General features: G+C 39.1%; 1 protein-coding gene across 8 annotated transcripts in view; it reads right to left on the bottom strand.

Moving 5' to 3' along the window:
- Tlk2 (tousled like kinase 2) overlaps positions 1-26,019 on the bottom strand; it is a 97,218-nt gene that overhangs the window by 19,851 nt on the left and 51,348 nt on the right. For 5 of the 8 annotated variants that reach the window (XM_029545709.1, XM_021212103.1, XM_029545711.1 and 2 more), the window contains 9 exons: positions 23,933-24,028; positions 22,743-22,835; positions 17,255-17,365; positions 16,528-16,664; positions 14,695-14,847; positions 11,708-11,774; positions 10,148-10,245; positions 7,849-7,930; positions 4,272-4,363 (listed from right to left, as the gene is read on the bottom strand). In XM_029545709.1, the coding sequence (XP_029401569.1) occupies positions 4,272-4,363; positions 7,849-7,930; positions 10,148-10,245; positions 11,708-11,774; positions 14,695-14,847; positions 16,528-16,664; positions 17,255-17,365; positions 22,743-22,835; positions 23,933-24,028 (929 nt within the window). The remainder of the gene's footprint in view (positions 1-4,271; positions 4,364-7,848; positions 7,931-10,147; positions 10,246-11,707; positions 11,775-14,694; positions 14,848-16,527; positions 16,665-17,254; positions 17,366-22,742; positions 22,836-23,932; positions 24,029-26,019) is intronic. The other 3 variants (XM_029545712.1, XM_029545714.1, XM_029545713.1) reach the window with 2 other exon arrangements.

Here is a 26,019-nt window from a genome sequence, read left to right as displayed (position 1 = left end):
TCTGTATAGCCCTGGCTGTCCTGGAACTCACTCTGTAGACCAGGCTGGCCTCGAACTCAGAAATCTGCCTGCCTCTGCCTCCCAAGTGCTGGGATTTAAAGGCGTGTGCCACCATGCCTGGCTCAGACAGTACTCTTAACCGCTGAGCCATCTCTCCAGCCCAGAATAATCTAAATAAATATAGAAATAGATATAAATTATTTTTACTAATTAAGACTGCTTAATATATAATTTTTCCTATTGTAGACATTTTGTTATGTTTTGGAAAATTAAAGAAATGTAGCAGGGAGGGATAGATGATCAAGTGGATAAAGTTTTATTATGCAGGCTCAAGGATCCAGGCTGGGACCCCTGGACCATGTAAAAAGCCTGACACAGTGACACTAGAGCCTCTGTGTTGGGGGTATAGAGACAAGTAGATACGGGGTTTGCTGGCCAAGACATTTGTCCAAAATGACAAACTCCAATTATAGTGAGATATTCTGTCTTAAAAAAAAATAAGGTGAAATGGTTCAACACAAAAAGATCTTGCTATGTGGTAATTTGAGTTCTGTCTCTGGAACATTCATAGTTGGAAAGAAATGACTCCCAAGGCCTGTTTTCTATTTCACATGTATGTGAAAAGTGTGCATGTAAACCCACACAAGCACAATTAAAAAAAAAATTTAATTAAAAAACAAAATCCTAGGGTGTCCAAGGCCACTGGTTTCCACATGAATATGCACATGCACACAGTTTCCACACAATATGCACATGCACAGTTTCCACATGAATACGCACATGGACACAGTTTCCACATGAATACGCACATGGACAGTTTCCACATGAATATGCACATGCACACACATCATACACCTCCACCCCAGCTCTGCATCACCCACGCGTTACACAGAAGAAAATAGTAATATGTTATTTTCATACTACAAGAGTAATATATCAAGTTTACATTTTGCTTAGACAAGAAGGTTAAGAATTTGATATGATGGATGTTATGCATTTATAATCCTTCTTGCGTATATAAATGGAGGCAGGAGAAGTTAAAGGTCATTATCATCTAGCCAAATGCTAGCCTAGCATACTTAAGACCCTGTTCTCAATGCCCCTCTCCCATCCCCAAGAGACAGGACTACAACTCAAAATTTAGCAAAACAAGAATGTTTTATTTTAAGTTTCTTTTTAACCAAATAATTATTTTGCTCCAAACAAAAGTGGGAGTATCTCCCAAATAGAAAAACAATTTAATAAGACCTTACTAGGCAGGGCAATGTTTACTAACACTGAAGCCTACTTCCTTTTCAATGCTAATCGAATGCTAAATTATCAAAGCACGCTTCAAAATCTTATGTAATTGACCCAAGTTCAGAGAAGTTAATGACACTTAAACAACTCACCCATTTTAAAAAACAGATTTACTTAGTGAACTGGAGTGACAAACGGTTTATAAGCACCATGTGGGAGCTAGGAAATACACTCCGGTCCTCTGCAAGAGCAACCAGTGTCTTAGCTAATAATGAGCCATCTTCCCAGCCCCGACTTCAACTTATCATGTATAGCATAAGGCTCACAGCAGGATTTCCTATCACTTAGTTAAAATCAAATGTGGAAGTGTTAAAGATTTCTTCACAGACAAGACTGAAGGCCATAAGAACACCCCTTTCCCAATATGTCAATTGAGAAATGGCTACTGACAATCTTAGGTGCCACGATCCCTCCCCCCTACAAAGGAAACAGTGAGAAGGTATAATAGACAAACAGTTCTAGTTAGAAGACCAAAGTTTAGACAAAGGAGGCAGTGTCTATTAGTCTTTCTCTTTCTCTCTGATTTATTTTCATTTATATGTATGAACAAAGTCTATGTGTATGTGTGTATGTATGTATATATGTATGTGTGTGGGGGGGATGTCAAGGTGGTGCTGTGTGTGTGTGTGCATGTGTATCCGTGGAGGCTAGAACAAAATGTCAGGTGCTCTGGAAATTGAGTAACAGATGGTTGTAAGCCAACCAATATGGTGTTGGGAACTGAACGCAGGATCTCTGAAAGAGACAGAGCCATCTGAATCACTGAGCCATCTTTCTAGCCACTTCACTTGACCTAACTTCACTAGAAATTAGAGAAAGACAACCACTTGGCTAGGCATGGTAGCACATATCTAAAATCCTACCACTAAGAGGAGACAGAGGCAGAATTGCTGTGAGTTTAAGGCCAGCTTAGTCTACATCATGAGACCCTGTCTCAAAGAAGTAAAACTAAAACTAAAACAGAACACCTCAATCTATAATCACGGAGGCTCAACCTCTTGCCAAGTGTATTAAGGAGGAATCAGGGTCTAGCTTTACCTTCTGCAGTTACTCTAGTATGCAGTGTCACAGTTCTCTTAAGGTCAACCAAAAACCTAGATCTGAGTCTAGGACTTTGCAAAATATGTACAGGTCCCAGCACAGAAAGTATTTTCAAGGGTGACTTGGTTCCTAGAAACTGTTTTCTGGTACTGTTTTACAGTAGCCAATGAGAGGTATTTGTAGAGAGATGCATATCCTAGATCAACACCATTAACCATTCTTGCAAGTCTCAATACAGCATAACAATTTTCATTTCTAATTGGTCAGAACATGTGGTTTCCTTCTCTGAAGTGTTCCTGGAATTCACTGCTGCATGCCATATATTCCTGACGTCAGGTAACTGGAATGGACTTTTAATAATGTATCTGGCTTCTCAGAAACATCTGGACTGCAGCTGCTTGTCATGTGAGTGTGTGCACACAGGGAGTTTTACACAAGGCATTGATCATCCCTTGTCCTACCACTGCCTAAAGCCTGCTTCTCTCATGCAGTGCTGAGTTCTGTTAGTGTGGAACAGAAAGACTTTCCAGTTCCCTGGTGCACAGTAGGTTTTTAAAGCAAGACTGTTGAGGAAATACCTGACCATCCTCTTAAGACTTAGGAAGTTAATTAAAAGGCTTCTTCAATACCTAATATTTTTTTCTCCTCCAAAGTCTTATGGGAAAAAAAACAAAAACAAAAACAAAACAAAACAAAAAAAACTAAACAAAAAGCAAAACACCAAGGTCAAGGCTATTTCTGTAACCAAAAGCATTTGTTATTATCAAAAGGGGCTTGTCTTCTCCTTTCAGGGACAGGACCTGCCTCATTCAATATTTCTATCTATCACAAGGAGACAAAACTTCTCAGTGGGGGACGTAATAGCAAATTAAGTCTGGAGATTCCAAAACAAATGAGCCATGAATGCCAGTGTTTAGAAGTTCAGGAGGGAATATGACAAAACCTGGCATTAGTGGAACAAAGAAATCCACAGCTGCATATGTAATAACTATTCATTCCAAGGAAACCACCCTTTAGCCCAGCGATCCTAAGGACAGAAAAGAAAAGGGCTGCCATTTTACTGGCATTCTCAAGACAGGCAACCACAGCAAGGAGAGCACTACAATCACAGAAACTTGAGATATGAGAATGGATGGGCCACAGGAAGAAAGAACACAATATTAAGGGGCTCAAGTCAAGTATGTGCCATTGAGGCACACTAAGACTCCATCCTTCCAGACCCACTGTCTCCTTCCCAGTGGACTAAGGGAATGACACTGAGTTTCTACAGACAAACAATAGTTTCTAGGACCTAGTTTACCGTCTTTAGAAACAACAGGAAGCGTCAGAAGCACAGGCTCCTTACTAAGGGGATGGCTGTGTTTAAACTCAGCTTCTAATAGTCTCAAGTTCTGAAAGGAACAGGTTGATCATTGGTAAGACATGGAGTATATTCTCTTTGCTGGGACAGTAAGGAAGATTAAAGAAAACTGTCAATAATTCATCCAAAGCACTTTCAAAATGCAAACACCCGGGCTGGAGAGATGGCTTAGTGGTTAAGAACACTAACTCCTCTTCCAGAGGTTCTGAGTTCAAATTNCAGCAACCACACTGTGGCTTACAACCATCTGTAATGTGATCTGATGCCCTCTTCTGGTGTGTCTAAAGACAGCTACAGTGTACTTAAATATAATCAATCAGTCAGTCAATCAATCAATCTCTGGGCTGGAGTGAGTGGGGCCAGAGAGAGCAGAGGTCCTGAGTTAATTCCCAGCAACCACACAATGGCTCACAACCACCTGTACAGCTACAGTGTACTCAAATACATAAAATAAATAAATAAATATTAAAACAAACAAACACACACACACACACACACACACACACACACACACACACTAATGTCTATCATTAATGTCTGTGGAAACATCCGACACTTCAGCAACACTTACTTGTGGTAATTCTCCTTTTTCTCATCTCTCCAGTTTTTATTTAACTGGTGAATTTTCACAGCTACATATCTTTGCTCCGTTAGATCAAATGCCTATTAAAAAAAAGGAATAAATTATATTCTACATAAATACTAACAAGAATTACAGGGAACTCACTTGAAGCATCTATTTAACAAATCAACCAACACCAAGTCCAAAATACATTATTAAATGAAAGTAGCAGCAAATGACATATCATGTACTTGCTCCAGTGTTGCAACCGTCTTCTTCAAAATTGTGATTAGATAATTTAGAAGTCTCCAGACACAATGGCACCGTGGGATTTAGAGGACAAACTCAAGGAAACACCACAAGCAGATGTTCTCAGGCTTGTTCCCAATAATGCTCACTTACTCTGGATGTCATTCCTCCTGATCTACGACCTTTCTTCCTGAGGTTGTCTCTCACCCCTCAGCTAGCCTAGAAAATTCACAAGCATCAACACTATCTCGTTCCTTTTGAAATCCTGGGACACGTACTGACTGCTTCCTACAGAAAACAACCCAGCTGGATATGATCATTGGTATGACCGTTCACAAAGTATCCCATAATTCAGTGTGTTGTGTTCACTAAAGAACTGAACCAAAACAAAAATACCCAGCTTTACATTTGGTGCCACAACTATGAACTCAATGAAAGCAAAGTCTTAATTCCAGTAGTAGCACACAGGGATGGGCTTTCTTGAACAGCAGTCAGTCGCCCAGAATTGGTCAAGCAGAGCTGCTCTACCTGTGCACACACAGACACAAGTGTACAGCATGCCTACAGAGAACAGAGGTGGCCAGTGTTCCAGGAGTCTTCCCATTGCTTCTCTAGGAAAGTGATGTGTAAAACGGGGCTGTTTAGAAAACAAAGGTCTTGCCATGCTGGAGCAAAATGGGTAAGGTTTATAGGAGAAAAACCTTCCGAGAAGAGGAACAATTTTTCTAACACTCTGAAGCATACACCATCACGGCTTTACTCTAAAAAACCATTTCAAGATATTAAAGACTAGGATACATTATACCTAGTCTGTAAAAGCACTAATGCTTATCAAATGCAACAGAAGAAAATCTTGACCAGAACTTATCTGAGGGAAGAATAATTTTATGAAGAGAGAGGTTAGCATGGGCCCTTGATAAGGCTGGAAAAGTCTCTAGCCCAGGAGCAAGCATCGGTCAAGGCGATGGCTGTTGTTTAGTGTGTGAGGATTAGTACACAGGTGATCTGAATAAGTCAGGTACAGAGCTTTCAACACACTAGCGAAGCCCTCCCTGGTCACAACCCTTTCTAAGAAGCTAGGATAAAACCATCTCATCAAAGGTCAACTATGTATTTGCAAACAAAAGGTGAGCAGGACTCTGTCGGTCAGACTTCCCAGCACAGAATTTAGAAGTGTGAGTAAGTATAAATAATACACTGGAATCAAATCAGCACTGCCTTAAAGGCACAGTCACGGCAGACAGTGCCAACAGGAACACAATGTGAATTCATGTAATGCTGCTGATATATACTTAAAAATGATTAAAGCAGCCATATGTGGTGGTGTACTTGGAAGGCTGAGGCAGGAGACTTGCCAACAATTGGGGCCAGCCTGAATCACACTGTGAATTTAGAGCCAGTCTGGGCTACAGCGTGAAAACATCATAAAAACAGGGGGAAAAAGTTAAAAAGGGCCGGGCAGTGGTGGCACACACTTTTTATCCCAGCACTTGGGAGGTAGAGGCAGGCAGATTTCTGAGTTCGAGGCCAGCTGGTCTATAGAGTGAGTTCCAGGACAGCCAGGGCTACACAGAGAAACCATCCTGAAAAACCAAAAAAACAAAACAAAACAAAAAGTTAAAGAGGTAAATTGTAGACATATATCACAAAAAACAAACTAACAAAAAAACCCCTAACATTTAAGCTGGTTCCAGCATACACACCTGTAATCTCAACACACAGGAGGCCAAGATAGGAAGACTAAATTCAAGACAAACCTGGGCTCCAAAGGCCAATAAATCATAAAAAATAATCTTCAAGATGCTGGAGCGCTGGCTCCTTGGCTAAGAGCACTGCGCTCCTCCAGAGAACCTGGCTTGGTCCTACCACCCACATGGTGGCTCAAGGCCATCTATACCTGGAACAAGGAGTCTTGACAACCTTTTCTGGTCACCATAGGTACCACACGCACATTATGTACGGCTTACACATAAAAATATTGTTTAAAATAAAGAAAAAACTAAATAAAAAGTGAACCTGTCAAAAAGGGAAACCTGTCTGGGGTTATAGCCCAGCAAGAGGACGCACGCCCAGCCCACCCATGGAGGCCCAAGGCTGAAAGCCCAGGACTTCACAAAGAGGGGAAACAAATAAAACACAAGGGGCTGCTGTTTCTACTTGAGGCAAAGGCATGCTTTACTAAACATAAATCGTAACAGCAGAGACCACAACTCTATACCTTACAAAACAGGATTCTATAACTATGAAATCACACAATAAATCAGTTTTGCATTTTATACAAGGCATGAAAAATATATAGGTTTGCTGGTGAACACAATGTGGAGTTTTAGACATTTAAAATTGGGTGCCTCTCCTACTTGTGGAAATCAAGCTGTAGATTCAGTGGTCCCTGTGGGCCCTAAGAAAGCACTAAATAAAGACAGCCTTTAAAAATGCAGTGCTCCAGACTGGAGACCACTGACTGCTCTCCCAGAGGTCCTGAGTTCAATGTCCAGCATCCACATGGAAGCTCACAACCATCTGTAATGTGATCTGATGCACTCTTCTAGTGTGTCTGAAGAGAGCTACAGTGTACTCAAAATACAATAATTAAATCTTAAAAAAATAAAAATGCAAATTTGCGGTACCCAGCACTCTGAATAAATAAACATAAATCATAACAGCAGAGACAAAACTCTGGATGAGACTGCTCTAAAGCAGAAAGCTAGCTTCCATATAAGAAACAATTTGATGCCAGCAAGATGGCTCAGTGGGTAAAGGAACTTGTCACTAATCATGACAACCTGAGTTTATTTAAGCTAGAGAACTTAAGTGTAGTCCTCAGAGAATCCCACAAACATCTACAGATATCTACACAAACACACACAAAACTTCAAAAAAAAAATTCTAAAAAAAAAAAAAAAAAATTTAATATATTTTGTTCAAAAACCTTTAAGTGAACACGTACCTATTCTGAACAAATATGAATGCACTAGGAAGGACAAAACCAGGATAAAATTCAACATAATTTATAATTAGGACTGTTTCCCCTTCTCATTTTATCTAATTTTTCTACCTTAAAAACAGTAAAGAGCAGGTACAGTTGCTCATAACTAGAATGGCAACACTCAGGAGACTGAGGCAGGAGAATTGTTGTGAATGTTAGAGCTATAGCCTGGGCTATAGTAGGAGATCCTGTCTTTTGTGGTCACAGAAATTTATTGGAAGAAATTTTCCTAAAGATCTTTATCCAAAAGCGTTTGGATTTAGACCTACACCTATCAACTCACAGTTCTCAACATTAACGTTTCTACAGATTGGTGTGACCCTCTCTTTGTACCCAGCTCTTTGTACTTACCTTGTAAACTTCACTGAAACCTCCTCTACCCAAAAGATGTAACAACAAATATCTGTCATTTAGTGTTGGATGGTCTTTAAACCTGTGGAACAGAATACATAACATACTGAGGTCAAAGAGTAGTCTTCCATATTCCAACATTCCTATAATAGCTCCAACTTTCAATAAACACTTTATTATAGCTACTGCTGAGAGCTCGACAGTTATCATCATTGTAGTCTGAGTACAAGTTTACACAGCTGAAGGAAACAGCAGAATTATAATAAACAGTGACAGCCATTAAAGCTAGATAGCAGTTCTTCTCAGCAGCTACAGCTAAACTTGTGACTGATTTTGATCTCCCTCCTTTTTCTATTTTATTTTATTTTTTGTTTGTTTGTTTGTTTGTTTTCGAGACAGGGTTTCCCAGGCTGGCCTCAAACTCAGAAATCAGCATGCTTCTGCCTCCAGAGTGCTGAGATCAAAGGCGTGCACCACCACGCCCAGCTCCCTTTTCTATTTTAAAATTATATAAAGCTTCAAGGTATTTTTACATTGCCTTAAAAATAAAGTATTCTATGTGTTCTGTATGAATTCATATCTCTCTCTCCCTCTTCCTTCCTCCCATCTGCCCTCTCTTTAGGGTTTTACTATGTAGCCCTGGTTCACCTGGAACTCAGATCCACTTGCCTTTAGTTCCTGAATACTGAGACTAAACTTGTGTGCCGCCATACTTGTCTAATCGAGTCTTTTAGAGACAGGGTTTACTCCCCAGTCCTCTTGCCTCAGCCTGCTGAGTGTGTTGGGGTAATAGATGTACACCATCATGTCCCACCTTTATTGTTTTTGAGACAGGGTTTCCTTACACTCTGACTTGAGCCTTCAGAATGTAGATAGCTCTGTGCCAACTAACCAAATTTGTTTTTCTCCTTAGATAAGTCTGCAAATCTAAGTCTAGGATATAGAGTATTCCCAAAACAGAGTCTTCCTGTTGTACATGCACTATAATCCCAGACTCTAGAGGCAGGCAGAAAAATGAAAGAAAGGTGAAGGCCAGCCAGGGCTACATAATAAGACCCTATCTCAAAACCCAAAGTATAAAGATAGCCAGGGATACAGCTTGCATGCATGTCTTATATGCGTGATGCCCTACACTTGAAAAACCCTAGTACTTGGAAAAAAAAAGAAAAATCTTATAACCAGTACCCCGATTAATGCTAAAATTCCTTTATTCTTTTTTTTTGTTGTTGTTGTTTTTTGTTTTGTTTTGTTTTCAAGACAGGGCTTCTCTGAATAGCCCTGGCTGTCCTGGAACTCACTCTGTAGACCAGGCTGGCCTTGAACTCTGAAATCCGCCTGTCTCTGCCTCCCGAGTGCTGGGATTAAAGGTGTGCACCACCACGCCTGGCTAAATTTGACTCTTAATTTGGTTCCTGTTCAAATTAACTTCATCTCTCTAAACTTGTTTCCTGATTGCTGTATACAAGACTATGGGGCTATCATGAGAATTAAGTGTGAGACCAGAAGGGTACTTGAACTCTTTCCTGATATATAAAGTTCACAGTAAATGCTGTGCTGGTATCTCCCACTTGGCAGAAAAATGGTCCATCGGTCACAGTGGTCAAAGATAACACATGGTCAGACATAAATGAAGAAGAACTAATCAGTGATAAAGATCATTTCCCACTTGTAAGCTACTTTCCCCTAATTTCAGTAATAGAAATGGCTTATAAACAAAGGTGAGTGTGAATCTATAGTTAATGTGGTAAATTTAAGTTTTATTAGTCTTTTTTTTTGTTTTGTTTTGGTTTTGTTTTTTCAAGACAGGGTTTCTCTGTGTAGCCCTGGCTATCCTGGAACTCACTCTGTACACCAGGCTGGCCTCGAACTCAGAAATCCGCCTGCCTCTGCCTCCCGAGTGCTAGGATTAAAGGTGTGTGCCACCACGCCCGGCTAAGTTTTATTAGTCTTACCTACTCAGAAATACTCTAATACTCTCCTACAGCACTCCAGTATGGCCGGGTTTCCATCTCCCAAGGCTCCACAGTTCTGTCTTCAAATGCCACAAACCCCATCCACCCTCACAGCTGACAAGCATTACTGTTTTAGTAAACTCTACTCATGTAAACTGCTATATGCACACATACATAACCTTGCTTTTAATATAAAGATTGAAATTGTGTTCATAAAATTCTAGTATATCCTAAAAAGGAACTAAATACACTCATTTGGAGAAAAAAAAAGTAAAAACATCACTCTAGATCATACAGGACATAAAATATTCAGCAATTTCCAGCTCATTATGCCTCAAGTTGCTTACTGCGAATTATCTTCATTATGTATCCTTTTTAACTCCCTGATGTGTAGATTCCTAACCCTTTCCAGCCTTTCCAACTCTGCCTGGATTTCTGCTTCCTCCTGGAAAGGGGAAAGGAAAAAAAAGTTCAGAATCCAGTGAACTTTACCTTTTCATTTAAAAATAATGACATCTATTTCACTTGTAAACAAAACAAAAGATACTCTGTATTCATCATCCATCCACTCCTCAGATGTAGCCGCTGGTAACTTTCCAGGAATGCTTCATGCATAGACATACAGGCTTTTGCAAAAACCTGGCAAAATTCAGGTTTATTGTCTGTTTTTACTCTGGGTATCGAATATACTCAATACCTTAAATTCCACTAACTTAACATCTAAGAAGTGTGTGTGTGTGTGTGTGTATGTTTTACACAAAAACTAATGCTGATTACAATAATCATAAATAGCATCTATAATGCTTGCATATTTTTTTTTTACTTACGTGTGTGTGTGTGTTGTGTATGTGTGTGTCTATGTGTATGCCATATGTGTACAGGTGATGGCAGGGGACAGAAGAAGGCATCAAATCTTTGGAGCTGAAGTTAAAAGCAGTTATGAGCAGCCAGACATTCTGGGAACCAAACTTAGATCTCTAAAAGAACAAACTTTAACACCTAAGCACCTGGGCTGCTGTATGTAAGAGCTTTCAAAAGGAAGTGAGGGAGGGCGGGCAGACAGACAGATACAAAAAACTACACTCCTGGTATCTTGGGGCTATAGATGTTAAGTCTGTGGTAAAGCACTTACCTAACATCTCATCCCAACAACAACAAAGAAGCCCATTTCATACTATATACATACTTCATACTATATACATACTTCATACTATATACACACTTCATACTATATACATACTTCATACTATATACATACTTCATACTATATACATACTTCATAGTATACACATGTTAAAGCCTTGGGTTTACACATATATGCACACATATACAGGTATACACACACAAACTAGCCCAAGCAAAACCCACCTCATATCACATACATGATAATGATAAGATGCACTGACACATTCCTTTAACCCTGGTATTTAGGAAGCTGAGACAAGAGGATCCTGAGTTCCAGGCCAGGTTGGACTGGGCCATAAAACTCTCTCAAAAAACAAAAACAGATACCATGTCCATGACCTTCAATAAAAAGATTCTTTTTATTGAAAGACTCAGTGAATATCACCAATAAATTCTTTTACGTATTAGAATATTTATGGTGCAATATTATTTTCTTTAGTTACTTCAGGCAAAAAAAAAAAAATAAGAGCTACTAATAACAAAGGAGTTCTTCCATCAATTTCAGACATACTAGTCCAGTGTATTTAATTTCTACTTTAAGGACAGTCATGTGGGCAGCTCTATAAAACAGACATATTTTCTACCAATATGCAGCAATGTGGGACTCCTGCAGCATGCAAAGCTACAATTAATTATATTTGTCCAAATGACCAAATCATTTCTGTATCAAATGTAAAGTGGAAATTACGTTTCTTAAAAAAAGATTTTGCCATCATACTTACTTTCTTAAGATGACCTAACCTAAGTTTGAAGATTTCCTCTTGTTCATGGTATTCGGCTAACGTTAACCTGAAAAACAAAGGTAGCAATGTCAATAAATTCTATTAAGTAATAACATGCTTTCTTGAACAGAACTACTTTAAAATGCTACTAGAGTATATATAGTTTTCATGTTTAAAATGACTAAAAGCCAGGTAGGTTATTTTGAAGTCCTATGATCAAATTAAGGAAACTCTTAATTGAGTTGTAAATGAGATGTAAAGAAGACTCAAAAGTTTGAGAAAAACAGAAAAGCACGTAAGCTATATTTTTCCATTATTACGAAATGTTTAGTGACATGTTACATACATCCTAACACCTAGCTACCACAATGCTGTAACTATGGAATAGAATGTTAGAGAGCACTGAAGCAAGGGCCGACATGATGGACAAGCGCTCACTCTCAGTTCCACCTACTCCAAGCACACATCCTCCATCCTAAGAATAAAGTGAATTTTCTCCATTTTTACCTTCTTTCAAAAAAAAAAAAAATGCTTGACATTTCTGATATAAAATATATTAGTTTAAAATACTATTACATTAACAAAAGTGTTTCTCAAACTTAGTTTACCACAGACAATTTCATCACTATATTGGAATTTTGGCTTATTTAGGTGTTGTTCCTCCTGTATAAATTATGAACTCCTGGGGGTTGGTGAGATGGCTCAGCAGGTAAGAGCACCCGACTGCTCTTCCCAAGGTCCTGAGTTCAAATCCCAGCAACCACATGGTGGCTCACAACCATCTATAAGGAGATCTGACTCCCTCTTCTGGAGTGTCTGAAGACAGCTACTTACATATAATAAATAAATAAATCTTTAAAAAAGAAAGAAGGAAAGGAAAGGAAAGGAAAGGAAAGGAAAGGAAAGGAAAGGAAAGGAAAGGAAAAATGAAAAAGGAAAAAGGAAAAAGGAAAAAGGAAAAAGGAAAAAGGAAAAAGGAAAGGAAAAAAAGAAACAAACAGCCAGCCTGGTCTACAGAGTGAGTTTTAGGACAGCCNACTTACATATAATAAATAAATAAATAAATAAATAAATACCCAGTGAGAGGCTTAGAATTGATCTTAAATAAATAAATGAATAAATAAATAAATAAATAAATTATGAGCTCTTAAAACTGGGGTTGTTTCCTTTAAGAGCTGCAATCCAGAACAGGGCCTGGCATAAAAATAAGCATCTAACATAAACTTACCAAGCCCGTGTCAACGGTAAGACTTCCTAACACTGGGCATGCATGAGGTGAGGGCTAGAGTTACGCACCTTTCTCACTGGGACAGAAGAAGACTCAGTTCCTGAACTCGTTAACACAGCTATAATTTAAGTAGTTCACTTGGCATAGATTATAGGCTAATGTGGTTTTTGTATATTGATATATAAACATTAAAAAGAAAAATAATAAGCATTTTGTCCTTTTAATGCTTGTGTACATAATCCTGTGTGTGTATACTCGCACATCTTCTCTCTGTCCTAATTTTGGACAAGAAATTTACTTTTAACTAAAGACAAAAGAAGAAGGATTTTCAATCTCTCTGTGTATGATGGCTATGTAATAACTTTTGACTGAAAACCTTCCTAATACTGCAACCCTCTAATACAGTTCCTCATATTGTGGTGACCCCCAACTATAAAATTACTTTTGTTGCTACTTCATAACTATAATTTTGCCACTGTTATGAATCATAATGTAAATATCTGGGTTTTGTTTGTTTGTTTTTTGTTTTTCGTTTTTTGTTTTTGTTTTTTTTTTTGAGACAGGGTTTTTCTGGAACTCATTCTGTAGATCAGGCTGGCCTTGAACTCAAGAGATCCACCTGTCTCTGCTTCCCAAGTGCTGGGATTAAAGGCATGCACCACCACTGCCCAGCAGCATCTGTGTTTTTCACATCTGTGTTTTTCTTAGTTTTAGGTGACCCCTGTGAAAGGGTCTTACACCCCAAAGAGGTCAAAACGCACAAGTTGAGAAATACCATACTAGTGTTTTCCTAAGTTTCCAGAAAGAGGTGTGGGGCATGGGGGCAAGGGGATGGGAGGTAGGAAGAACACTTAGAATGTCAAGAATTGTCTTATCATAAAATACTCCTCTTTGGGAGGAGAGGGAAGGGCATTGGAGGCAGGTTTTCTCTGTGTAGCCCTAGCTATTTTGAAACTCACTCCATAGAGCAGGCTAGTCTTAAACTCACAGAGATCCACCTGCCTCTGCCTCTGCCTCCTAACTGCTGAGATTAAAGACATGTATCACCTGCCCAGTGTGAAGTATTCTTTTTCTAAAATAACAACCACTTTTTTCTTGCCTTACACTTTTTCATTTTAAAGACTTTTTACTTGATGTGTACGGATGTTTTAACAACTTGTATGTCTATGCACTACATACATTCCTGGTGCCCTCAGAGGTAAAAAGAGGGTACCAGATCCCCTGGAACTAGAGTTACAGACAACTGTCAGCTGCCATGTGAGAGCTGGGAAGAGAACCCGGACTCGTTACAAGAACAGCCGCAGCTTTTAACCACGGAGTTATCTCCAGCCCATCCTGGCTTACTTTTAAATTTGTGTTAACTGAGTACTCTTTTAGCCAATAAAGAGTATTCTAAAAAATAAGCCAGATCTCCGTAAGACAATAACAATTCCCATAAAATGATACAAATTTATCCTAACCTAGAGCTACACATAAGTGAAAACTATTAGTGCTATATTTATTATCAACAGGCAAACAAAATATATGTTATCCAGAAATAACAGTACTTTTCTTTCTCATTTCAAACTTTCTGGCTATGGCATTGCTATGAAAATCAGCTAATATATCTTAGCTTTTGAGTTGAACAAATCCATTCACATGTCTATAAAAATAAATTTTTAAACCCCAGGGACCTCTTTATAAGTGTTTCCACAGATATTCAACAAGATACCTGTATTGGGGTAAGGGGGTATTTCATTTTATAGCATCAAGAACATACGTTTCATTTTCAGCTCCATTAGTCTTGCTTTTCCGTTGTTTCTGCTCATTGGTTGCAGGAGGGGCCTGACCCATGGCAGGGGGTTTCCGTTTTGCTAACATTTTCCGTTGCCTTTCTATCTCTTCTCTCTGTGAATTTATCCTTTCCTGTTGCCTAGAAATATAAAGAATATGGCACAGAAGGTAAATAAATTCCACTGCTGTGGAATTCATGCAAACAACTTTTCACCTGCATGTCTGACAGACTTCATGAGTGCTAAGCGTGCTTCATGGAATAGAGATTTAAATTTAGCCTTCAGGGTAAGGGCCTGATAGTCAGTGGGAGTGTTTTTGGAAAGAGCCCGTACTTTAAGGAACTAGTTATGACTGAAAGGTAAGGGAAAGTGGATAAATACCAGCTAGGACCTTACAGACTTGAAAGGAACACTTTTCAGATTCCCTTTTAAAAGCTAAGAAAATAAATCTGCATGACATTAGGAAAAGTTGGTATGAAATGCCCACCCTATGAGAAGTCCTGAGTGCCTTGCAATCTTAACTCTGTTAATTACCATAAAACAATAATGTTGAAACTAAATATAGTACACTGGCCTAGTGCACTGGAGTTTGGCTAAGAAGTTTCTTTTGTTTGTTTTTGTTTTTCTAGACAGGGTTTCTCTGTGTAGCCCTGGCTGCCCTAGAACTTGCAGGCCTCCTGCCTCCGAGATCCACCTGCCTCTGCCTCCCAAGTGTTGGGATTAAAGCTGTGAGCCACCACTGCCCAGCAGACTAAAGATTTCGTTAGACAATCTCATCATATATCTTAGTTGGCAACTAACTATCCTTAGATTCAGTCTGTGCACATTATACAGCGGAAGCTATACTAATAAGAGATTTGAGCAGTAATACCCTCTGACTCCATACTCATGAACACAGAATGGGCATTTGTACTTCTTGGCCAAGGTTTCATGGGATGGCAAGCCTTAGTATGACAGATAGTCTTACTATTAGCACACTTCAGCTACACAGTACGCCTCACTCAGGGAAGGTGCTGCTCTGCTTTCCTTTCTGGATATTCTCTGATGTGATAGTCTTTTCTTATTAAAACAAAAAACCAAACAACAAAAAATGAAAAAAAAAACCCCAAACAAACAAACAAACAAAAACCCAAACCACATATTTGGTATATTTGCAAAGCAAAGAAACTCTTGAACTAAGTTTGAAGTTGATGTTTCATAGGTATTTATTACACATAGCATCAATATTTGTACTTTTCTTTCAGGACTCAATCTTTTATGATTCGTTGTCACTCAAAAGTAGTAACATGTTCTCCTCGCCAATTCATATTAAACAACCCATTTCAACAGAGAAAAATGAGAAAGCGAACCTAAGTCCTAACTGTGATCTGGAGGTCAAAAGTTAGAGAAGTCCTGAATGAAGATGCAGCTGATTTAGCTCAATGGTAGCGTGCTTGCCTACGAAGCATGAGACCCTAATTTCAATCCTCAGTATAGGAAATAAGTAAATTATTAGTAATAAAAATATAATGCCCCCACATATCTTCCAGTCTTAGATGAAACTGATCTAACAAATCAAAATAAATAAAGCTAATAGGGCAGTATTAGATATATAACTCTAGACAGACAGACAGACAGACAGACAGACAGACAGACACACAGAGTTTGTCTCTTCGGTTTTTGAGACAGGGATTTTCATCATGTAAGCTGGGCTGGCCTGAATTTGCTTTGTAGCCTAGATTGGCTTTGAACTAGAGATCTGCCTACTTGCATCTGCCTGAGTGCTGGGATTAAAGGCATACATTTAAAGTTCCTCTACTTACTCCTGGCAGCTGACTTACTTGATGAGGTTTTGGAAAGCATAACCATCTGTCCATTGCTCAGTAAACGAGGCTCCATGGCGGACAGTAGTAAAGTGGCCTAATCGCAATCGGTCCTGCATGCTCTTATCTCTGCACGCCATCTTCTCTTGCTTTGACTGGAGTAAAAGAAACAAAACAATAATTAGCATTTTTACAAACTGATAATTATAGTATTATCAAGGAAAATACTGTTGATAAATCATATATCATCTCAAAGGGGGAGAAGAGAGAAGGGGTAGGAGAAGAAAGGAGGGAGAGGAGGGGGCATCCAACAGCTGATGTGAACTCAGCAGAGACAAACTATCAAACTCATACGCAAGGAAATAAAGAGTCAGAAACCATGTCTATATTATCACCTGGAGAATCTAGGTCTGGTGTACATGCAAGGAAAAAAAAAAAAACTCTAGCTGTCATAAGAACTTTATTCCTCAGAAATTCTACATTTCAACATGTTTATCTCAGTTAAGAAAGTGTTGACAATGGTTGGAGAGATGGCTCTAAGGTTGAGAGGACCAACTGCTCTTCCAAAGGTTATTCCCAGCAGCCACATGGTGGCTCACAACCATCTATTATGGTATCCGACACCCTCTTCTGGTGTGCAGGCATATATGCAGGCAGAACACTGTATACATAATAAATAAATATTTAAAAAGTGACACACACTAAAGTACCTTAGGATATACATTCCAGGCTCATCAACACTAACCTTTTCTATAAGGAGCTTCTTGCTCATGGTGACACATCTATTTAATCGTTCCTTGTATTTTTCTAGCATCTTTTGCTGTTCATCTATCTGTCGTCTCAAATCACAGTTGGCCTTCAATGGGAAAAGGTTTTAAAATTAGTTTTAAGGAAGATAGATTAGCAGAAAATACTTTCTAGGAAGAGAAAAAAAAAATCATTACTATTTGCTTTTAAGTTTGTCTCTATAAAGGAAATACTTCACCCCTTTAATCAATCCTTATGTTACCATGTAAGTGTTGTTTATGTAAGAGTTATTATGTTTTTGGTGGTGCTATGAAATCAATCCAAGACCTTGAGTAAGTATGCTAAACATGTGCTGACCAAGGATCTACATACCAAGCTTATTTCTAAAGAGAAAAGGAACATGAGTTCTCATAGATGATTCTCCCCAGAGAAGCCCAGACATTCATGCCCACACCAACCAGAAATAAGAAGATCTTACTTCAAGAATATGAGAATGTATATACAGATAATTTAGCTGTGGTCAGAATCTTACAGGGTGGGCTAAATACTTTGAAAAACTCAAGGTCCCGAAAACAACAGAGAGGGGAAGAACCACTAACCTAAGGCCAAATCTGGCTTCGAAATTTCTGCATTTATCACTCGGTTATTAAACAATAAAATTTGCTGACTTTTTTCAGCTTAAACCAAAACAAACAAACAAAAAAAACCAAAAAACAAAAAGGAAAGAAAAAAGGTGAGGGTGGGGTGGGGAGGGGGAGAATTCGTGTATGGGTGTTTTGCCTGCACCTCAGTCTGTGCATTACATGCATGCCTTCCAAGACCAGGAGAAGCCACTGGATTCCCTGGGCTGGAGTTAGAGATGCTTGTGAGCCACCACACAGTTGCTAGGAAAGCAAACGAGCTTTCTGAAAGATCAGCAACTGTCCTTAACCACTAAACAATCTCTCCAGTGTCTCTTGTTGCTTTTGTTTTTTGAAGACAGGAGCTCACCCTGTAGGATGTACTAAAATTATTATACACCAGGCCTTGAACTACAGAGATCTGCCTATCTCTGATACCCAGAGATTAAAGGTGTGTGCCAGTTCAGCTTTAGTTTTAAAGCAGCCTGTGTCAAACAGTTTCCCATTGTAAATATACCTACTCTTTATACTGGCATACCTGTTATTATTGCAGAATCCTACAGACCACGTTATCAAAGGAAAAGTCTTACTGCACTTAAGTAAGTGTGACTATCTAATTCATATTGAAAAAGCTTTAAGCAAAAGACCAAGAACATCTATACAAAATCTAATATAATATACTTCTGGAAGGTGAATGTTCTCTCCAAGTCTTCTGTGACCACGTAAAGTTGTGGTTTCTAACATTAACAGTTTCTACAAGTTCATGCTGGGAGGAGCTGGCTAACAGTACCCAATGCAGTCATACCCAACATCTTACTAAAGTGGGAAAATGCATGATGAACTTTTATTTCCTGAGAGTAATTAAAACAATTTTTTTTTTCTTGAGAAATTGCCTAGATCAGACTGGCTTGTAGGCATGTCTATGGTTGACTATCTTAATGTAGGAGACCGGGACCAAAGTGGACTCTACCGTCCCTATGCAAATGGTCCTGAGCTGTGTAAGAAGGCTAATTACACATGTGTCAATGAGCCATCCAACAAGTAGTGTTCTTTTATGCTTCTGCTTCCCATTCTAAACTCCTTCAAGTTTCTGCCTTTGGTTTCTGCCCTGACTTCCCTCAGTGAGCGTAGGAATGTAAGTCAGATACACTCTTTCATCCTTTTTGTTGCTGTTGGTCAGAATGTTTTGTAACAACAGGAAGAGGCCCTGAGTTCAGTCTCTAGAAGACAAGCAAGGAATGGAGTAGGAAAGAAGGATCATGAGTAGGTAGAAGATGAGGGTGAAGGACAAAGGGACCTAAAAGTAAAGCTGAGTTAGGGCTTAAGTTTTCCCATATTCCACCATCTCAATCTGGATCTCTCTCTAACACTGTCCCCCATCCCAGTGGTGGGGATCAGGTATACAAGTGCTCTACCACTGAGCTATACCCATAAACCCATCGTCTTTACAAACAGTCAGGCTATAAAGAAGGTAAGGAAAGCCATAATCCTTGTTGAGTCCTATGAAGCTGCTCTGGACTTAAACTCTGAGACTGGAATTTGAGTAAGGATTTTTTACAAAGATAACCTCACTATAAATCTTAGCTGTCAATTCAATTAGCATCCAAGTGGACCAAAACAAAACTCCAGGGGTCTGGGAAGCTATCTCAGTGAGTCAGAGTGCTTGCTATATACGTATGAGGACCTTGGTTCAAACCCTCAACACCAATATAAAAAGCCGGACACACAGCTGTGTACACCTGTGATCCCAGCACTGTGAAGGACAGAGGAAGGACAACGCTAAGGCTGGTTCCAGGAAGAGGAATGCTGTTTCAAAGGAAAAGAAGTGAAAAATTAGAATGCCATATGCCCTTTTGATCTCCCAACACATGTGCAAACACACACACACACACACACACACACACACACACACACACACACACTTACTTTAAGCAAACAACCAAAATGTAAGTAAGATTGTTGCTTAAAAATAAATGGCTCTTCTCATTCAAATATGGGAAAACAACCATAAATAAGGAGGCCCAAGGAATGTAATTCTGATGAGGACTGGGAACATCAGTTTGAAAATGCTGGGCATGGTGACACACAGCTTTAATTTCAGCACTAAAGAAAACCCAATCATTAAATGGGGGGTGGGGGGGTTAGTGTTGACAAATTCTATATTCAAAGCACGTTCCGGGCTTTATCGGGATAAAGTTGGGCGTCTCCTTCCCAGAACTGGCTGCTGGACATGCAATGGACAAATACTCCATACTTTCCAAAAGTTTGTGGCCAAGTAACTCTGGAGGAAAAATGGAAGGGTTACAATGGTTCAAACCTACATTAGGAACAAGAATCCAGGTCTCCTTATAGAGCAGAGCACCTTGACCTGTGGTCAATGTGCCTTTTAGTAAGCAAAGGACATTCCTGTTATAGAAAACAAAGAACTGGGCTGGGGAGATGGCTCAGCAGGTAAAAGCACTGACTGCTTTTCAGAGGTCCTGAGTCCAAATCCCAGCAACCGTACGGTGGCTCACAACCACCGGTAATGAAGTCTGATACCCTCTTCTGGTGTGTCAAAGTCAGCTACAGTGTACTTATGAATAATAATGAATAAATCATTGGGTGGAGCTAGCAGGGACTGAGCCAGTGGAGTTGACTGGAGCAAGTGGGGCTGACCGGAGGAGTGAACAGAGATTCTAAAAAATTTAAATTCCCAACAAACACATGAAGGTTCACAACCATCTGTACAGCCACAGTGTACTCATATACATAAAATAAATAAATATTGTTAAAAAACAACAAACAAACAAAAAACCCCAAGGAACAGAAGACAGAAAATGCAAATCTGCTTGAGTTATATTGTGTATGCCAATTTGAGTGCTCTCAACTTGTTTTTTTTTTTAAAGGGTAGTCTCTGGGATTTATAGATTCTGTCTTGCTTCAATGTGGAGTCCAAATGATGTAGCAAAGTCTACAAATATTCTGTTTCTCTAAAGAACATAATGTCTGCTAATATGTTGTTTGAAAGTCTTTAAACAGAAGGAGTGTAAGAAACCCAGGACCAGAGCACCAAAGATTCAGTGTCTTGTCACCCTAGCTAGGTGTCCCAACATATGCACTGGCACATTCCTCTGAAGAAACAATGCACTAAGAAAAATCAGAGCTTGCAGAATATGCTAAACTTTTAGCCAATAGAGTAAAAGAAGCCAAAGGAAAATTGCAGGCACAGACTGCCAAGAGACACTAGCTGTCCTCTAAAGCTACTTTTAAGTCTGAGTCCAGGCAAAAATAAAAATTTCTTAAGTGTAACAAATACTTGAAGACGGTTCAGTGGGTTAAGCCTGACAATTTGAGTTTATTCAATCCCAGGGATTCACACTGAAGAAAAGAAATATCTCCTAAGGCTATGCTCTGACCTCTATACATAAACCAAGGCACATGGGTGTTGAAACAAACAAATTACCTTTTAAAAAAAAATAAATAAATAATGAATAGCTACCTGGGATACATGAGACCCTATCTCAAAAAAAAGCACAACTATGAGCTAGAGACAGGCTTAGCAATTAAGAGCACTGACTGCTCTAGCAGTGGACCCAGGATTGAATCTCAGCCACCACATGGCAGCTCACAATCATCTGTAACTCCAATTTTAGAGTCCAATGCCCTCTCAAAGGGTAACAGGAACATACATGGTGTAGGCAAAATACCCATAAAGTTGAAAAAAAGTAAGTAAAAATAAATGATTAGATACTAAATCAAGGAAAAGTAGAGGGGGAGAAGAAGAGAAAGAAAGGTAAATATAAATATATACATTAGGGTGTCAGGCATGATAACACTGGCTTATTATTCCAGTACTTAGGAAGCCATGACAGGTGGATTATAAATTGAAGGCCAGTCTAGGCTACACACCGTGGGACTCAGTTGTGTACACATGCACACATGGTGCAGAAAATCAAAGATCCAAGATGCGCTGAATGTCCCTGTAAACACAGCTTTTTAAAATGTGAGAAATAAGCTGGGCGTGGTGGTTGCACGCCTTTAATCCCAGCACTCGGGAGGCAGAGGCAGGCGAATTTCTGAGTTCGAGGCCAGCCTGGTCTACAGAGTGAGTTCCAGGACAGCCAGGGNTTCTGAGTTCGAGGCCAGCCTGGTCTACAGAGTGAGTTCCAGGACAGCCAGGGCTACACAGAGAAACCCTGTCTCAAAAAAAAAAAAAAAAAAAAAAGTGAGAAATAGGGCTGGAGATGGCTCAACAGTTAAAAGCACTTACTGCTCTTGAAAAGGACCCATATTCAATTCCCAGTACCCTCACAGTGGCTAACTAACTACCTCTGGTTCTAAGGAATCCAGTGCCCTCTTTTGAGCCCCATGGTCTCCTGCATGTATGTGGCATGTATAGGAATAACCAGTACACCATTTAACATTGTGAAAGCCAAGTGTGGTGTTGCACACTTTTAAGTCTAACACTCAGAGGAGGCAGAGGCAAAGGCAGGCATCACTGAGAGTCTGAGGGTAGCTTAATCTAGACACTAAGTTCTCGGGCAGTCAAGCAACAGAGGAAGTCCATGTCTCAGAAGGAAAATTTAAAAAGCAAGAATATAAAAATGACTATTTTCAAATGGTAAAAATGTGAAACTTAATTCAATAGTTCTATATGAACTACAACTCCACATATTTTCTTCTCTAACATAAAGCAAAATATCAAAATACTACACTGCAAATTCTCTAACTTAAAGAAGATATTCAGAATATGATTCAGTTCCTCCTCAGATGTTCATTATTCACTGTGTTAATTGGCTATGATAATTATCCACAATGTGCACATGATCCAAGTATACAGAAGTGGTGCTTGTTATAAAGTCTCTTACACACTCTTATACTTACTCTTAATAAATCATCTATTCTTCCTTCCTTCTTCTCTAAGTCAGAGTTCTTACTGTTTTCTAGTGCAGATATTTTTTCTATTGTGAGGTCAGACTACAAAGACAAAAGCAAACAAATTCAGAATTAGTCACAAAGCATTGCACGCCATCCCATTTTCCTTGTTTTCTGAAAGCAGCACTTGCTAACAACAATAGCTGTACAGGTACAGGTACAGAAAATGAAATCTGCTTTCCTCATCCCATCCTCCAAACCTTAGCCACATCACAACACTTGTGCTGCAATAACATTACCTCTGGAATCGACTATACCAATCCTCACGATACTGTACCCTGAATAAGAGTGTGCAACACCAGAGAACTGAAATCAGATCTGACTAGACAGGATTTTTAGAGACAGGGTGCAGCTGAGGAACAAGTGTGCCCCCTAGTGGAAACCGAAAGAAAGTGGAAAGGCAAAATAGTTCTGAGTGCACAACTATCTAGGATTCTTCAATGTCCAAACACTGGACATTGAAAAATAAAATCTTTTATAGAGTTCTTAACTGACAAGCATCCTGTGTTGAGAGAACACAGACAAGAACACCCAATAACCAAACTTAGAAAAACACAGTTGGAGCAAAGATCTACTATCCTTTTAAAATATAATTTCCTTTTTTTCTTTTTCATTTCCTTACTTTCCTGGGACAGTCTGAGCTGGCCTTGAAACCAAGATCCTCTTGCCTTAGTCTTCAAACTGCTGGGATTTACAGGCATATGAAACACCATGTTAATGTTTAGAAGAGTCTCTGTTAGAAAATTTCTGAAGACTGTTTAAGGAAGAAATTTTGTTGGTATAACACTTTCAAAGTACAGGAAATTAACTACTTTCTTAAAATTAACATTTATTGAAAGCCTACTGTCACCACTGTCTGAGGTGATTGGAATTACTCTAATTTTGCATTACATTAAATGCAAACAGTAGAGCCATAATTTGCACCTAGGCCCAGAAGCCTTCAAAATGTGTGCTCTTGTCTCTATACCATGGTGCAGCAAAATCATGCCTACCACAACAGTAAAGAAAAGCCTGTTAAAATCCTTCCAAAGGACCAGAAATACTAAACAGTGGGGTCTAGTCAGAGGTAAAGGGAAGCGTTACCAGCTTCCTATATGGCTAGGCCTCTTTCTGAGTACAGCTCTACAGTGCCCACCTACCTGGGTCTGCCTGTGCTGCATGGACATCTGCTTTTGGGAGCTGCAAGAATGTTCTGTATTGCCAGAACCCGTAGGAGAAGGACTGTTTTGTTGAGCCTATAATAAAAGTACATCACCAATCACAGGAAAGTTTTGCATCTTTCTCCATAAGTGTGTATGAATAGAAACATTTACCTCTTTATAAGACAAACCTTTCTAATGCAAGTCAGAAGTCATGACCAAGAGGAAAATAAAACAAGTTAAATATGAGATCCAAAAGCTGAATATGGTACCTTCATGTTTCTGAAGGCAAGCTTTAAAAAAATCAAATGATCATCAATTATTTTATACACAAATTACAAATTGAGTAGTTATTTCTATAATTTGTTTTGCATGTAAGTTTCAATGTGCCTTTGTCAGAAAAAGTGAGTGATATATACAACACAGGGGACAAACACACAGTCCAAGTAGAAAGGACTGTGAAATGAAGTTGTAAATGGCTCTGCTACTTAGAGCACTCACTGCTTACACAGGACCTGAGTTCAGGTCTCAGCAGCCACACCAAGTGGCTATCATAACTATCTCTAACTCCAGTTCCAGAAAGCTGACCTCCTCCTCTTCTCAGATAGCTGCATGCATGTGGTGCACATAAACTCTCACAAGTATGCAGTGTGAAGGAGCAAGCAATATTTAAGAAGGAGAACAAAAATAAATGAATGAAGCTTTAAAATAGAATTAGGAATACTCATAAAAGTCTCAAGATCAAAAATACCCATAAGCAGAGAAATATTTAAAATTCTGGGTTGTTTGTAATACTTCTACTTGCTGAGTTGACATATGAACACATTTTGTGTGTGTGTGTGTGCGTGCNTGCGTGTGTGTGTGTGTGTGTGTGTGCACACACAGGTGCATATATGCCAGAGGTCAAAGTTGAATGTCTTCCTCTATCAAAATAAGGTAGAGAGACCTTATTCTTTGAGACAGGGCCTATCTTTGTATCTGAAGTTCACTGGTCTGGTAAGACTAGCTGTCCTGCATGCTTTAGGGATCCTCCTGTTTCTGTCTGCCTAGTTCTCTGGTTAAAGGTGTATCATACCTAGCTTTTTACTTGGATATTGAGGATTGAAACTTGGGTCTTCATGCTTGAGCATGGCTTTCTGAGTCATTTCCCAGATCATATTTTAAATGACACTGTGTGGGGTACGGTGGGTCATTTGTTGTTGCTTTGGGTGGCGCTAAGGACAAACCCCACCTTGCACACGCTTGGTAAGTACTTTACTAGTGACTGACAACTCCAGCCCAAAGTAATTTTTAAATTTATGATGTAGCCAGGCGGTGGTGGCACACACCTTTAACCCCAGCACTTGGGAGTCAGAGGCATGTGGAACTCTTGAGTTTTGAGGCTAGCCTGGTTTGCAGAGTGAAGTCCAGGACAGCCAATACTAAACAGAGAAATCTTGTCTTAAAAAAAAAAAAAAAACAAAAAAACAAAAATATGATTTAGGTATAATATAATTCAACAATTCTGTTATTCATTCACAGTGGCTCTTTAAATTAAGGTACATCTAACATATTATGACTGATCACAGACATAACCAGGAAATATTAGATAGTCTTAGAATTATAAGATGATGAAAATACAATTCTACAAGCTCAGAGACTGCAGTGCTTCTAAATTTGTAAATGTAAGGGTCCTGAAGTTTTTCTTAGTGGTAGAATATGATTAGCATACACAGACCTTGGGTTCAATGTCAAGCCCCAAAGAAGAAGAGAAAGAGGAGGAAAATGTCAGTTTCTTCCCATAACTCCTATTCTTTTATTGCTGTTCCTACTACTGTGTTAGATATACTGCAACTATCGTCTACTGAATAATCATTGTAAGCTAAATGCTTCAAGGCCAATGTAATACATAATCCTTATTTTAAAAAAATTTTAAAGGCTGAGGTTGGGTATGGCGATGCACACCTTGTTAAAAGCACTTAGGAGGCAGAGTCTGAGTTCAAGGCTAGCCTGATGTACATAGCAACTTTCAGATTCTCTCTCTCTCTCTCTCTCTCTCTCTCTATATATATATATATATATATATATATATATATATATATATACAG

The sequence above is a fragment of the Mus pahari genome, chromosome 14, assembly GCF_900095145.1.
Source record: "Mus pahari chromosome 14, PAHARI_EIJ_v1.1, whole genome shotgun sequence".
Lineage (NCBI taxonomy): Eukaryota > Metazoa > Chordata > Mammalia > Rodentia > Muridae > Mus > Mus pahari.
This window is presented reverse-complemented; position numbering and strand designations above follow the sequence as displayed.